This window comes from Stegostoma tigrinum, unplaced genomic scaffold (assembly GCF_030684315.1).
Source record: "Stegostoma tigrinum isolate sSteTig4 unplaced genomic scaffold, sSteTig4.hap1 scaffold_182, whole genome shotgun sequence".
NCBI lineage: Eukaryota > Metazoa > Chordata > Chondrichthyes > Orectolobiformes > Stegostomatidae > Stegostoma > Stegostoma tigrinum.
The window spans coordinates 184,841-201,667 of NW_026728122.1; the positions used below are offsets into that span (position 1 = coordinate 184,841).

General features: G+C 47.3%; 1 protein-coding gene across 7 annotated transcripts in view; it reads left to right on the forward strand.

The window, feature by feature from the left end:
- Positions 1–15,206, forward strand: part of LOC132207864 (utrophin-like) — a 200,034-nt gene extending 184,828 nt beyond the window's left edge. For all 7 annotated transcript variants that reach the window (XM_059643701.1, XM_059643702.1, XM_059643703.1 and 4 more), the window contains 2 exons: positions 8,580–8,700; positions 15,080–15,206. In XM_059643701.1, coding sequence (XP_059499684.1) covers positions 8,580–8,700; positions 15,080–15,189 — 231 coding nt within the window. In that variant the 3' untranslated portion in view covers positions 15,190–15,206. The remainder of the gene's footprint in view (positions 1–8,579; positions 8,701–15,079) is intronic.
- Positions 15,207–16,827: the final 1,621 nt, after the last annotated feature.

Here is a 16,827-nt window from a genome sequence, read left to right on the forward strand (position 1 = left end):
AGTTATCCTTCCTTTTTGCTGTATTCCTAGTCTGCCTCGAGCTTAAATCCTCCTGTACACATGCTATCCTGTTGCTTATCTTTCCATTTAACTCCATACTCCCTGTCTCTTTCACTTTCCCTTCCCCCCGACTCACGAGTTTAAAGTCTGACTGACCACCCCATTCATCTTTTTTGCTAGAACACTGGTTCCAGATCGGTTCAGGTGGAGACTGTCCCGATGGTACAGATCCCCCCCGGTTCCAAAACTGATGCCAATGCCCCATGAAATGGAATCCCTCTTTCCCACACCAATTCCTTCGCCACATGTTTACTTCCCTAACTTTCTTTTCCCTATGCCAATTGGCACGTGGCTCGGGCAGTAATCCAGAGATTATGACCCTTGAGGACCTGTACTTCAATTTCTTTCCTCGTGTTTCATAATCCCTGAGCAGGACCTCTACCCGAGCTTTGCCTATGATGTTAGTCCCAACGTGGACCACAACAACCGGATCTTCCCCCTCCTGCTCCAATATCCTTTCAACCCGGTCGGAGATGTCTCGCACCCTGGCACCGGGCAGGCAACACACCGTGAGGGACGCCCGATGCAGCTTGCACAGGATACTATCTGTCCCTCTAATTATAGAATCCCTGATAACAACTACCTGTCTTTTTGCTCCCCCCCTCTTGAATGACCTTGTGCGCCACGGTGCCATGGTCAGCTGGTTCATCCTGTCCACAGTCCTTTTCCTCAACCGTACAGGGAGCAACAATCTCATACCTGTTGCAGGTATCTGTCCAGATATATCTGAAAAGACGCTAATGTGTCTGCGTCTACCAGCTCCGCTGGCACCGCGTTCCAGGCACCCACCACCCTCTGTGTATAGAACTTTCCACGCCTATCTCCCTTAAACTTTCCTCCTCTCACTCTGAACTCATGACCCCTAGTAATTGAGTCCCCCACTCTGGGGAATAAGCTTCTTGCTATCCACCCTGTCTCTCCCCTCATGATTTTGTAGACCTCAATCAGGTACCCCCAATCTCCATCTTTCTCATGAAAATAATCCTAATCTACTCAACCTCTCTTCATAGCTAGCACCCTCCATACCAGGCAACATCCTGGTGAACCTCCGCTGCACCCTGCCCAAAGCGTCCACGTCCTTTTGGTAACGTACACAGTACTCTAAATGTGGCTGAACCAAAGTCTTATACAACAGTACATGACCTGCCAACTCTTGTACTCGGTACCCCGTCCGATGAAGGAAAGCATGCCGTATGCCTTCTTGACCACCCTCTTCACCTGGCTTGCCACCTCCAGGGAACAATGGACCTGAACACCCAGGTCTCTCTGTTCATCAATTTTCCCTAGGACTTTACCATTTACTGTATAGTTCGCCCTTGAATTAGATCTTCCAAAATGCATCACCTCACATTTGCCCGGATCGAACTCCATCTGCCATTTATCTGCCACACTCTGCAGTCTATCTATATTCTGCTGTAATCTCTGACAGTCCCCCTCACTATCTGCTGCTCTACCAATCTTAGTGTCATCTGCAAACTTGCTGATCAGACCACCTACACCTTCCTCCAAATCATTTACGTATATCACAAACAACAGTGGTCCCAGCACAGAACCTTGTGGAACACCACTGGTCACAGGTCTCCAATTTGAGAAACTCCTTACTACCGCTACTCTCTGTCTCCTGTTGCCGAGCCCATTTTTTTTTTATCCATCGAGCGAGCACACCCTGGACCCCATGCGACTTCACTTTCTCCATCAGCCTGCCATGGGGAACCTTATCAAACACCTTACTGAAGTCCATGTAAATGACATCTACAGCCTTTCCCTTTCAATCAACTTTGTCACGTCGTCAAAGAATTCTATTAAGTTGGTTAGACATGACCTTCCCTGCACAAAACCATGTTGCCTATCACTGACAAGCTGATTTGCTTCCAAATGGGAACAGATCCTATCCCTCAGTATCTTCTCCAGTAGCTTCCTGACCACTGACGTCAGGCTCACTGGTCAATGATTACCTGGGTTATCCTTGCTAACCTTCTTAAACAAGGCGACAACATGAGCAAGTCTCCAGTCCTCCGGGACCTCACCCGTGTCTAAGGATGCTGCAAAGATATCTGTTAAGGCCCCGGCTATTTCCTGTCTCGCTTCCCTCAATAACCTGGTATAGATCCCCACCTTAATGCCTTTTTGGAGACCCAACACTTCATCCTTCCTTGTGTCAACTTGACCTGGAGTAAGCAAACATCTATCCCTCACATCACCATCTGTCATGTCCCTCCCCTTGATGAATACCGATGCAAAGTATTTGTTAAGAATGTCAAGATAATACAATGTGAGGCTGGATGAACACAGCAGGCCAAGCAGCATCTCAGGAGCTTTTGTGCTCCTGAGATGCTGCTTGGCCTGCTATGTTCATCCAGCCTCACATTGTATTATCTTGGAATTCTCCAGCATCTGCAGTTCCCATTATCTCTGTTAAGAATGTCACCCATTTTCTCTGACTCAGTGCATAACGTTGCTTCTTTGTCCTTAAGTGGGCCAATCCTTCCTCTAGTTACCCTCTTGCTCCTTATATATGAATAAAAGGCTTTGGGATTTTCCTTAACCATGTTTGCCAGCAATATCTCATGTCTTCTCTTAGCCCTCTTCATCCCTCGTTTCAGATGCGCTCGAAATTCCCCGTGTTCTTCCAAAGATTCATCTCTCTTCAGTCGCCTGGACCTAATCTATGCTTCCTTTTTCCTCTTGGCTAGTCTCACAATTTCATCTGTCACCCATGGTTCCCTCATCTTGCCTTTTCTGTTCCTCATTTTCACAGGAACATGTCCTGCACGCTAATCAAACTCTCTTTAAAAGCCTCCCACATATCAAATGTGGATTTACCTTCAAACAGTTTCTCCCAATCTAAATTCCCCAGATGCTGCCAAATCTTGGTATAGTTGGCCTTCCCCCAGTTTAGAACTCTTCCTTTAGGACCACTGCCATCCTTGTCGATGAGTATTGTAAAACTTAGGGAATTGTGGTCGCTATTTCCAAAGTCACTCCCTGCTGTAATTTCAACCATCTGGCTGGGTTCATTCCCCAGCACCAGGTCCAGTATGGCCCCTTCCCGAGTTGGACTACATACACACTGCTCTTGAAAACCCTCCTGGACACACCTTACAAATCCTGCTCCATCTTGACCCCTAACACTAAGTGAATCCCAGTCAATGTTGGGAAAATTAAAATCTCCCATCACCACCACCCTGTTTCTCCTACACCTTTCCATTATCTGTTTACATATTTGTACCTCTATCTCACGCTCGCTGTTGGGAGGCCTGTAGTACAGCCCCAGCATTGTTACTGCATCCTTCCTATTTCTGAGTTCTACCCATATTGCCTCAATGCTTGAGCCCTCCATGGGGCCCTCCTTCAGTACAGCTGTGATATCGTCTTCGACCAGTATTGCAACTGACATTAAAAAGTAGCAGTAGATCACTGGAAAAGGAGGCTGAAGAATCAGTATGAGGAATGAAGAAATGGAAGAGGAACTGAACAGGTACTTTGTATCAGTCTTCATGGTGGAAAACACCCATCGCATACTAGAACTTTGAGAGTTAGGGGCAGTGGTGAATTTCATAGCCATAACTAAGGAAAAGGTGCTCGGGAAGCAGAAAAGTCTGAAGGTGGACCAATCACCCCTGGACCAGATGGACTGTACTGCAGAGTTCTGAAGGAGATAGCTGAGGAAATTGTTGAGGCATTAGTGGTGATCTTTCAGGAATCACTGGAGATAGGGAGGATCTCAGGGATTTGGAAAATGGCTAAAGCAACACCCCTGTTTATGAAAAGAGAGAGGCAGATGAAGGGAAATTATAGGCCAGTTATCCTGACCTCAATCATTGGTAAGATTTTAGAGTCCATTATTAAGGATGAGATTGCAGAGACCTTGGAAGTACATGACAAAATCGGGCTGAATCAGCACAGCTTCATCGAGGGGAAGTTATACTTGACAAATCTGTTAGAATTCTTTGAGTAGAAAGTGAGCAAGTTAGACAAAAGGAAGCCAGTGAATGTGATTTGTTTGGATTTCCAGAACGCTGTTGAGAAGGTACCAAATAAGATGAGAGCCCATAGTGTTTTAGCAAGGTACTGCCATAGATAGAGCATTGGCTGACTGTCAGAAGGCAGAGAGTGTAGATAAAGGGGTCTTTTACAGGATGGCAGCTGGTGACTAGTGGAGTCCTGCAGGGATCAGTGTTGGGACCGCAACAGTTCACGTAATACCTTAATGATATGTACGAAGCAACTGAGACATTGTTGCTGAGTTTACAGTCGACACAGTGACAGATGGAGGGACAGATAGCAGTGAGGAAGTTGAAGAAGGACTTGCATAGGCTCGGAGACTGGGCAAAGAAGTGGCAGACAGAGACTGTGTGGGACACTGTGAGGTTATGTGCTTTGGTAGGAAAAATGGAGGCGTAGATTATTTTCTAAATGAGAACGGGCATTTGAGGTCTGAAGCACAACTGTCCCTCGTTGCCCTTGAGAAGGTAGCAGTTAGTTTCCTTCTTGAACTGCTGAAAGTACATTTGCTGTTGGTAGATACAATGCCATTAGGGAGGGAATTTTGGATTTTGACCCAGCATGTTACCAGCTGAGCCTGAACATTGTCCAGTTCACTCTGCACAAAATAACCCTTTTTACCCCTGGAATTAACATCATGAACGTTCTGAGAACTGCTGTTGTAAGCATATCCTCGCTTAATAGACCAAAACTGTACACTGTGCTCCTTGAGTGGCGTCACCAATGTCTTGTGTGGAAAGATTTTCACTCCTTCCCTCCTTGAAATAAAGATTTGCACCTCACGTGCCTTCTAAAATACATGCTGTGCATAGAAGCTAAATTTTTGTGCTTCATGTACGCCTTTTGGAAATCCAAATTAACGACATCTGCTAATTTCGCTTCAACGACCCGGTTTGTTGAAGAATTAGAATTCCTTGAAGTAGAAACTCAAATGGATTCACCATATTTTTAAATTTATCCTTTTCACTTAACTTATCAAATCTGCCTGAATATGATCTAAATGGTTTGCTGCTGCCTTCTCAATAATAAATTCTAGCAATTTCCCAATGACAAACTTTAGACGAAGTAAATTCGTACTTCGCTGCATTCTGCTGGGATCTTTCCACAATCTAGAAAAGATTACAGCCAATACATCCATTTGGGCAGCACGGTGACTCAGTGGTTAGCTCTTCAGCCTCACAGCGCCAGGGCCCGGGTTCGACTCCAGCCTTGGGTAACTGTCTGTGCGGAGTTTGCACATTCTCCCTGTGTCTGCATGGGTTTGCTCCATGTGCTCCAATTTCCTCCCGCAGTCCAAAGATGTGCAGGCTAGGTGGATCGGCCATGCTGAATTGCCCATCGTGTTCAGTGGTGTTTGGGTTATAGGGGTGGGGTGGGATGCTGCAAGGGGCGATGTGGACTTGTTGGGCTGTCGGACCTGTTTCCACACTGTAGGGAACCTAATTTAATCTCATCTCTGCAGTCAACCCTTATAATCCTCCATGTTATCATCTAATTTAGTCTGAAGGGATGCCTGAGAACTAACGAAGTGAGGGAACAGGTTTTATGTCTGTATTAATTGAGGATGAATTGAGTGTGAGTTGGTTGTATAAATATGGGAGCTAGTAATTAGGGGTTGAAGTTTATGGAGTATTATTAAAAGAAATAAAGCTCTGATGGTACGATGTGGGGTTGGACTCTTTGCATACCTGGGATCCAAGTCTTTAGGTCCCAGGGAACCTGTTAACTTCATCTTCTCAGTTTTCCTCAATGTTTCCTCGAGGATTTCCTTCTCCCTTTCGCTCCCTACTTTTCGCCCATTGATATTTTTTGTATGTTTTCTACTGTGAAATCAGATGGAAAATATTGGTTCAAAGCTTGTGCCATTACCCTCATTTCCCATCATGAATTCCCCAGTCTCACCCTCTCATGAGCCATTATTCACTGTCTTTACTCTTTTCCTTTTGATACACTTGTGGAAGCCTTTACTGTATTTATATTAATGTCTCCCTCATTATTACTTTGGTCATCTTTTGTTCACATCTGAAATATTTCCAGTTCCACAATTTTCCAATCTTTCTTTCAATTTATACTATCTTTAACTTTCTTAGATAGCAACAGATGGCACCATGGTGCATTCTAGCTGTACATCCTTTCATTCTAAATTGACAATATTTTTGTTCAGAGTTATGAAATATCCCCTGAAACATCTGCCATTGTTTCTCTATGGTCTTACCTTTTAAACTATTTTCCCAGTTCAACTCTGCCTTTATACTCCTGAATTATCTTCAATGAAAGTTTAAGATATTAAACAGTTTCAGACCGAATTCTCAACCTCGACCTTGATGTAAAATTCTACCACATCCTGATCATTCTTACCCAGAGAATCCTATACTATTGATGAGTTGTATCTCAAAACATACTATCAGGTCTAAAATATCTTAATCCCTGCTTGGTTCCAGTGGTACAGTTTTAAGACTCCAAATGCATTCTGTGAATATATGCTGAGGGGTAGATAACTGCTCTTAACATCAAGGTGCCATTCAACCAAATATGACATCAAGGAGCCGTCGCAAAGCTGCAGTCAGTAAGAATCAGGTGAAAAACCCTCTGCTGGCTGGAACCTTACCATAAAGCAAGTGGTTGTGGTTGTTGGAAGTCAGTTGCCCCAACTCCAAAGCATCACTGCGGGGGTTACGTAAATTTGTGCCCTGAGCTCAACCATCTTCAACTATTTGATCAAATGCCATCCCTCCGTCAGAAGGTCGTACGTGGGGATGTTCTCAGTTGATTGTGCAATGTTCAGCACCACTCATAGCTCCTCAGATGCTGAAGTAGTCCATATCCACGGAACATAACTAGTTTTGAGCTGAAGAGAAGCAAGTGGTAGTTGTGCTGCGCAAGTTACAGGCAATGAACGTCACCATTAAGGAGAATCTAACCATTGCCCCATGACTTCCACTCCTTTACTGCCAATATTCTGAGGCTTATCAGGTTTCCAGAAACTGAATTGGACCAAACTTATAATTATTGTGACGACAAGAGCAGGTCAGAGGTTAAGAATTCTGCAGTGAATAATGAGCCCCCTGTCTACACAAAGCCTGTCCACCATCTATCAAGCCCAAGTCAGGAATGTAATCTCCACTGGTCAGGACTGGTGCAGCTCCGTCAACACTCAGGAAGCTTGAACCATATGGGACAAAGCAGCCTGTTGGATTGGTACCCCACCCACCACCTTCAACATCTGTTCTATCATCACTAATGCATAATTAGTGCCCCATGCAAGTTTCCCTCCAAGCCACACACACTATCCTGACTCGGAACGATATCACTGTTCATTAATAGTCATTGAGTTAAGATTCTGGAGCTTCTTTCTGAACAGCACTGCTCTAAGGACTGCAGTTATTCAAGAAGGCAGCTCACCACCACCTTCTCCAGGGTAATTGGGCTTAGCCAGCAACATCCACATCCCGTGAATAAAAAAGAATCTTCCAGACTACCTGTGCCAATTGAATTCACAGTTTATTGTAACATCTTTCTGACAAGATCCCATTACTTCTTGGTCTATAGCCTCTCTGCTATCCTGGACTGTATCTTCTGTCAGGGGATCTATGAATCTGAAACTGTCACAGCCGTGACTTCTTTCCTTTGCTGCTCCTTATCTCTACCCAAACTGATTCTATATTTTGCCTGGGAGCCAGTTAGCTCAGTTGGCTGGTTTGTAATTCAGAATGATACCAACAGCATGGGATACTACACTGTCTGAAGTTACAATGAAGGAGTCTCCTTCTCAACCTGTCTCCTCATCGGAGGTGTGGTAACCTTCAATTTAAACCACCTCCAGATATCTCTCTTGACTGTGAGAGCAGCCTTGTGGTCCCATCTGGGACTATAGTGACTTTGAATCTCCAAACCAAGATAATTTCTCACCAATGTATTGATCTCATCTTTGACACAGTACAGAAAACCAAAAAAATTAAACCCAATGAGATGAATTTTGGATCACTGGATTATATGGCAAAATTGGACAAAAAAATGCACTATTGTTAAAATAATTAGCAGTTCAACCAGAAAGGCCACTAATGTGAATCCTGGATCTGTGTATCATTTGAAATGACTTAATTGTATAGTTCTAGTATTTGGCCACAAGATGGAGAATTCTTCTCAGGTGATGTTGTAGCCAGAAGATAGAAAGATGACAGAAATGTTTGGAGAGATATGGGCCAAGCACAGGCAGGTGGAACTAGTTCAGTTTGGGATTGTGATCAGCATAGACTGGTTGGACCAAAGGATCTGTTTTCATGCTGTCTGACTCTATGAAACTGAAGCTTAATAGTCTGAAACTCACATTCAGACATATCTAACTTTATCATAATCTTACAGAAAGATAGCCGACTTTATCCCTCAGAGTTGCAGACTCTTCAATTTTACATCTTCAAAGACATTTAGCAGGGAGAGCATGGATTATCGAGTGAGTTGAGTCGATTGGTTCATTGTTAATTCTGAACTAAATTTGATTTATTTTACGTTTTTAGACAACATCAGGTGAAGATGTGCGTGATTTCACCAAGGTGCTGAAAAATAAGTTCAGATCAAAGAAATACTTGGCCAAGCATCCTCGTTTGGGTTATTTCCCAGTACAAACAGTCCTAGAAGGTGAGAACCTTGAGATGTAAGTTTATTGATGTGAGATTTACTAATGTATCAATGCCCATTTGGGAGTTGACAAATATTGCAGCATTATTCATTCTGCAGCTTAGCAGGAGAGTGAGGTTGTCCATTTGCGCATATGTCAGACATACACAATACAAAAACAAGGGGGGCTTAATGATATCATTGGTCCTCTCGCCTTCAAAACAGTGTAGTTACTCAGAGAGTGCATCTGCTGAGGACTTGTTGATACTGTCACTAACGTGCAACCTTCCTTGATATCTTTCTCTGTCCTCCAGTTCTGTCTTTAAAAACGACAATCAATTCCCCGCTCCTCAAAAGAAAAGAACCTTTGGCTGAACAGAGAACAAAGAACAGTACAGGCCCTTCGGCCCACGATGTTGTGCCGACCTATTATCCCACTAAGATCAAGCTACCCTGCATACCCTTCATTTTACTGTCCTTCATGTGCCTATCCAAGAGTCGCTTAAAAGTCTCTAAATGTATCTGACTCCATTACCACTGCCAGCAGTGCATTCCACACACCCGCCACTCTCTGTGTAAAGAACTTAGCTCTGACATCTCCCCTCCTCCTTCCTCCAGTCACCTTAAAATTTCTCCCCCTCGTAATAGTCATTTCTGCTCTGGGAAAAAATCTCTGACTATCCACTCCAGCTATGCCTCTCATCATCTTGTGTACCTCAATCAAGTCACCTCTCATTCTTCTTTGCTCCAATGAAAAAAGTCCTCGCCCCCGAACCCTTTCTCCTAAGACCTGCCATCCATTCCATGCAGCATCCTGCTAACTCTCTTCTACACCCTCACTAAAGCTTCCACATCCTCCCTGTAATGAAGCAACCAGAACTGAAGGCAATATTCCAAGCGCTGCTCCATCCCCACGAACTAATGCTCGATTCCAAATCCCTTTCCTCTTGATGCTTTAAATTCATTGCTGTCTTTCGTGTAATTTCATATTTGAATTCACTGGATCAACTTGCCCCTGCATTCCTGAGACGGTCACAGTGACTTCCCCCCGGCAGTCCTGTCCCGCTCACAGTGACTTCTACCAGCAGTCCTGATCCGCCCGAAGTGACTTCTCCCCGCAGCCCTGACCCGCTCACAGGGACTGGCCCCCGCAGCCCTGACCCGCTCACAGACTGGCCCTTGCAGCCCTGACCTGCTCACAGGGACTGGCCCCCGCAGCCCTGACCCGCTCACAGGGACTGGCCCCCGCAGCCCTGACCCGCTCACAGGGACTGGCCCCCGCAGCCCTGACCCGCTCACAGGGACTGGCCCCCGCAGCCCTGACCCGCTCACAGGGACTGGCCCCCGCAGCCCTGTCCCGCTCACAGGGACTGGCCCCCGCGGCCCTGACTTGCTCACAGGGACTGGCCCCCGCAGCCCTGACCCACTCACAGTGACTGGCCCCCGCGGCCCTGACCCGCTCACAGCATACTGCCCCCCGCAGCCGTGTCCCGCTCACAGCGTGCTGCCCCCCGCAGCCGTGTCCCGCTCACAGCGGATGGGCCCCGCAGCCCTGTCCCGCTCACAGGGACTGGGCCCCGAAGCCCTGTCCCGCTCACAGCGTACTTCTCCCCGCAGCCGTGTCCTGCTCACAGCGTACTGCCCCCCGCAGCCGTGTCCCGCTCACAGCGTACTGCCCCCCGCAGCCGTGTCCTGCTCACCGCGTACTGCCCCCCACAGCCATGTCCCGCTCACAGGGACAGGCCCCCGTAGCCCTGACCCGCTCACAGGGACTGGCCCCCGCAGCACTGACCCGCTCACAGGGACTGAACCCCGCAGCCGTGTCCCGCTCACAGGGACTGGACCCCGCAGCCCTGACCCGTTGAGAGGGACTGGCCCCCGCAGCCGTGTCCCGCTCACAGGGACATGCCCCCGCAGCCCAGACCCGCTCGCATCGACATGCCCCCCGCAGTCCTCTCCTGCTCACAGCGACTTGCCCCCGGCAGTCCAGTCCCGCTCACCGCCTACTGCACCCCGCAAACCTTTCCCGCTCACTGAGACTGGGCCCCGAAGCCCTGTCCCGCTCACAGCGTACTTCCCCCCGCAGCCGTGTCCTGCTCACAGCGTACTGCCCGCCGCAGCCGTGTCCCGCTCACAGCGTACTGCCCCCCGCAGCCGTGTCCTGCTCACCGCGTACTGCCCCCCGCAGCCATGTCCCGCTCACAGGGACAGGCCCCCGTAGCCCTGACCCGCTCACAGGGACTGGCCCCCGCAGCACTGACCCGCTCACAGGGACTGAACCCCGCAGCCGTGTCCCGCTCACAGGGACTGGACCCCGCAGCCCTGACCCGTTGAGAGGGACTGGCCCCCGCAGCCGTGTCCCGCTCACAGGGACATGCCCCCGCAGCCCAGACCCGCTCGCATCGACTTGCCCCCCGCAGTCCTCTCCTGCTCACAGCGACTTGCCCCCCGCAGTCCAGTCCCGCTCACCGCCTACTGCACCCCGCAAACCTTTCCCGCTCACTGGGACTGGGCCCTGCAGCCCTGTCCCGCTCATCGGGACTGGCCCCCGCTGCACTGACCCGCCCACAGGGACTGGCCTCTGCAGCCCTGACCCGCTCACAGGGACTGGTCCCCGCAGCCGTGTCCTGCTCACCGCGTACTGCCCCCCGCAGCCATGTCCCGCTCACAGCGGACTGGGCCCCGCAGCCCTTTCCCGCTCACAGGGACTGGCCCCCGTCGCCCTGACCCGCTCACAGCGACTTGCCCCCCGCAGTCCTAACCCGCTCACAGCGACTTGCCCCCCGCAGTCCTGTCCCGCTCACCGCGTACTGCCCCCCACAGCCCTGTCCCGCTCAAAGGGACTGGGCCCCGCAGTGCTGTCCCGCTCACAGGGACTGACCCCTGCGGCCCTGACTCGCTCACAGGGACTGGCCCCCGCAGCCCTGACCCGCTCACAGGGACTGGCCCCCGCAGCCCTTACCCGCTCACAGGGACTGGCCCCCGATCCCTGACCCGCTCACAGCGAATTGCCCCCTGCAGTCCTGTCGCGCTCAGTGGGACTGGCCCCCGCAGCCCTGTCCCGCTGACAGGGACTGACCCCCGCAGCCCTGTCCCGCTGACAGGGATTTGCCCCTGCAGCCCTGACCCGCTCACTGTGACTTGCCCCTCCTTCCTGACCTGCTCACAGGCACTTGTTCCCTCCGTCGTAACCCGCTCACAACGACTTGTCCCCTCTGTCCTGACCCGCTGACAGCGTCTTGCCTCCCATTCCTCTTAGACAGGTCACCCCTTGCTCAGAAACGGTCCCAATTATCCATGAACCAGAAACCCTGCCCCCTGTGCCAGCTCCTTAACCATGCATTCATCTCACCTATCTTTCTATGACTTAGCTCACTAAGATGTGGCACTCATGGCAACCCATAAATTATTACCCTCTCGGTCCTGCCTTTCAGCCTCTTTGCTAACTCCTTGCACATAGTCCGCAGAATGTCATCCCTCTTTCTGCCGATGTCATTGGTACCAACGTGCACCGTGGCCTCTGGCTGCTCACCCTCCCCTTTTAGAATTTGTTGCAACCACTCAGAGATGTCCTTGACCTTGCACCAGGGAAGCAACACGCAGCCCTGGTGTCTCAAATGTGGCAACAGAATCTATGCCCCCAACGAATGAGTCTCCAACCACACTCGCTCACTTGGATTTGCCTTACTCTGTCCCACAGCAGGGTGGTTTGCACTATGGACCTGGCTACTGCTGATTATATAACTGACCCAGTTTAGTTTTAGATCAGTGTTAACCTTGGTTTAGTGGATAGCCAAGCACCTCAGTAGTCTACAATACAGGAGAAATGCATTCTTAAGCTGACAGATTCTGTGACAGTCAAGGACAAGCACTGAATTGTTCTGACCTCATTTCCAACACCTGGCCCGTAGCCTTGCATGGCTTGGATTGCACTTGCACATTTTAAAAAAAATAAATGTAACGATGATGTGAGGGTAAGGACATGGATTTTTTTTGATATGGCCATATTCTCTCTTGTTGGAGCTGATTGCTGCTTAGCACTTGTATGGTGCAAATGTAACTTATCCTTTCTCAGGCCAAGCCTGATCGTTGTCCAATTCTCACTGTATTTTCTCATCGTTGACTTAATGTTGGTTCGGCCCAACAGTGTTGTACGTACCCTGCCTATTCTGAAACTCTGTCACTTAATATTAAGTCTAATAAAGACAAGTATCCAATCTGCCTTCCAAACCACTTCAACGACCTGGTCCATTACATTGTGGGATCAACAGGCATACACATCAAGATCCTGAGATCCCTCTGATCATTGGTGCTTGTGAGGTCCCTATGATTCATCATGGGCTCCAAGATCTGATTGTGCTGTGTCACCTCATCCTTATCCCGTTTGTCCTAACATGAAATAATGTTCTCAAACGCTTCTCAAAAATTATTCCCAATCCTACTTTTTGTAATCATGATACAAGTGAGCATAAAACTTGGAACACGACGGCAACAGGAATGTGCCCTTCGGCCCACCATGTTGGGCCAAACATGACAACAAATGAAAAAATCCCTTCTGCCTGTCCTTGATCCATAGTCCTCCATTCCTTGCATATTCGTGCACGGAACTAAAAGTCCCTTTTAAATGCTTTCATCGTATCTGCATCCACTACCACCCCGGGCAATGTATTCCACACTTTTAACATGCTCAGTGTGAAATATTTGCCCCTCACATCTCTTTTGAACTTCCCCCCTCTCAGCGTAAATGCATGCCCCCTAATAGTGGACACTTCAACTCCGGGGGAGAAGTTTTCTGACCGTTAGCTGTATTGAAATATCTCCTAATTTTATAGACTTCTATCAAGCCTGCCCTCAGCTTCTACTGCCCCAGAGAAAACGAAGAGTTTTTCCAGCTCCTCCGTCTCGTTCATACCCTCTATTCCAGTCAGCATGCTGGTAAATCTCTTCTGCACCCTGTCCAAAGCCTGCACATCCTAAGTGTAATGTGGCGGCCAGAATTGGATGCAATACTTTGTGTGGTCTCAACAAAGTCTTGTAAAGCTGCAGTGTGACATCCTGACTCTTGCACTGAGTTCCCCTATGAATAAAGGCAAGCATGCGATATACCTTCTTGACCACCCTATCTACTTGTGTGGCTACTGTCAGGGAGTTATGGTCTAGGACCCCAAGATCCCTCTGGACATCACTGCTGTTTGGGGCTCTGCCATTAACTGTGTATCCCTTTCCTTAACACTTGGTCTCCTAAAATGTAACACCTCATGCCTGCCCAGATTAAATTCCATCGGCCATTTCTCCGCTCGTGTTTGCAATTGGTCTGTATCTTGCTGTGTCCTTTGACAACCTTCCATGCTGTCCACAAGTCCACTGGTCCTTATATCATCTGCAAACTTAGTAATCCCCAATCTACATTTGCCACCAAGTCATTTACATATATCACAAACAGCAGAAGTCACATCGATGCGGAACACCACTCGTCACTGAGCTGCAGCCAGAAAAACAGCTTTCCACCACTGAGACGGCAAGAACTGTAGATGCTGGAATCAGAGTTAACCAAGTGTGGAGCTGGAGGAACGCAGCAGGTCAGGCAGCATCAGAGGAACAGGAAAGCTGACATTGTTGATGCTGCCTGGCCTGCTGTGTTCCTCCAGCCCTATACTGTGTGATCTTTGTTAGCCTTCCACCGCGACCGTCTGCCTTATATGGGCAGGCCAAGTCACCATGGATCTCATGGATCTTAATCTTCTGGATGAGCATACCATGAGGGACCTTGTTGAAAACGTTCGTAAAATCCATGTATATGCTATCAACTGTTCTACCCGAATTGATCACCCTTGTCACCTCCTTGAAAACTTCAACTGACTTGGTAAGACATAACCTGCCCCGCATAATGCCATGCTGGCTGTCCCTTATTAGCCCATACCTTTGAGACATGAGACACTCACCAGTCTGGAGTTTCCTGGAAAGTCCCTGTTTTCCTGCTTGAACAGAGGAACGACTTTATCCACTCACCAGTCTCCGCAACCCCTCCAGTGCCTGGCAAGGATATCAGATCCTGTTGAAAGTGGTGTGTTGATGCATTTGTGTCATGATTGTGTTTTGTTTGAGCCCTAACATTGAAAGCAGTGTAAGAATGTCTTTGTGCAGCAGGCGAGGTGTGATGAGACTGAGCCTTCATACAATTGCAAGATGTTGAAAATTTGCCATTATTTATGAAAACAGTGATAAATTTCCATGATCAACATTTCTGTTACACTGCGATGATTATCCCGTGGCATGTAAAATCAGAAAGATACGATAAAATGAGACTGGGTCATATGCAGGGAGAATGTTTGCCTTTCATGTCTATAGAAGTAGTGAAATATTTCCATGAAGCTAAAAGTCACTTTTCCGTTCATTGAAGGACACAATCATCGCCTTGGAAGCTTCATCACGATACTACTTTGCATTTCTGAAGAGGGAAGAAGAAATCAACATGCAAATTCAATTCCATGGTTTTGGAAGTCCCTTTGAGAACACGATTCATTTGCGCCGACATAATGCTCTGACCAAGAAAGAATTGAAGGTGAGTTTGTAGTTTGGAAGATCGCAGCAATTTATGCATCAACTTCTTCATCGATAATGTTCCATTGCTTTCAAACTGCATTTTCCTCTCTGCAAGATAATAACTGTTAGAACAAGCAACAGCATCGGTAGATGGTCTATGGGGAATGCAATGTTACAAAACCCGATCCATTCGACAACATATTTCAGATAAGTCAACAAATTAAATATTCCAGCACAGGATAAAACAAGGAGGATGAGAATGAGGAGGCAATAGCTCTGATGACAAAAGAACAGAAATTTACCTTTATCCATTCGAGCAAAAAAGCAGGCACACAAAGAAATAATCATCTAAGAATGCACGTGTGCAACGGAGGCTACAGGGGGACTAAGAATGCCGAATTGTTGTCATGCGTATTGCTGAAAGGATGATTGAAACAGAATCTGTGGTAAATTTGTTGAAATACAGATGATGCATCTCAGGATGTTGGAGGAAGAACATTTATGGACTGAGGCAAATTGTATTGCCCTTTTCAGGAGTTATTAGGTTCATAATGAATTGAAAGACTTCCTTCTGTGCTGAAAGCTTTAGTTTAGTTGCAGCTGAATCACAATTTCTGTTCCTGGTAGTATTTAGCAAACTGTTAAAAGTGAATGTCACTGCACAGAATTCCAAATATGACTCCAATCAGTAGAGAAAATATCCAAGGGGATATGTATCCTCTCATGTTGAACAGCGCAGCTACAGATACAATGGAGGCACTGATGATAATCTTCCAAGAATCCTTAGATTGTGGAAAATTCTCAGAGGATTGAAAGATTGTGAACAGAACACCATTATTACAAAGATACTTGGACAAAGTAGTAAGCATGTATTGCCAATTTAGGTCAACCTGGGTAGATGTTCATGCCTGCAATGAAAGATGAAATAACAGGGTACTTAGTGTGCTATAACATCCTACAGAGTTAACATCCTTTTATAAAGGGGAAATAATACTTGACAAACTTGCTACAGTGCTTTGAGAAGGAAACAAACATTACTGATGAAGGACCACCAGTTGATGTCGTACATTGAGATTTCAAAAAAGCATTTGATAAGGTGCAGCTCATAAGGTGTCTCAAAAGAAAAGAGCCCATGTGTTCAAGGGTAGTACGTTCGGATGGACAGAGGACTGCATCGTAAATAGAAGTAGAGACGTAGCAGCAGGATGGTAACTTACAAGTCATGTACGGCCACAGAGCGAATGCTGCGGAGGCCGAACACCTCATGTTGACTGGGTTGATTTGAGAAATGGCAGAGGGGATTGCTATGCTTATGAAAGTTGGGCAGGCAGGGACTACATTCATTGGCGTTTATAAGATTGAAAAAAATCTTATTTTTTCAACATGTAAGATTCTTAAGAGGCTTGATAGTGTATATCCGTAGAGATTACTCTCATTTGTGAAAGATTTTACGACCAGAGGCCACATTTTCAAATTGGTTGCCCATGAATTCAGGGAAGAATTACTTCTTTCAGGTTGTAGCAATTTATTGAACACTTTAGCCAAGAAGATTTTAGAGGTAATGCCATTAATCATATGCTAGGCTGTAACGGCCAGGTTAATTTT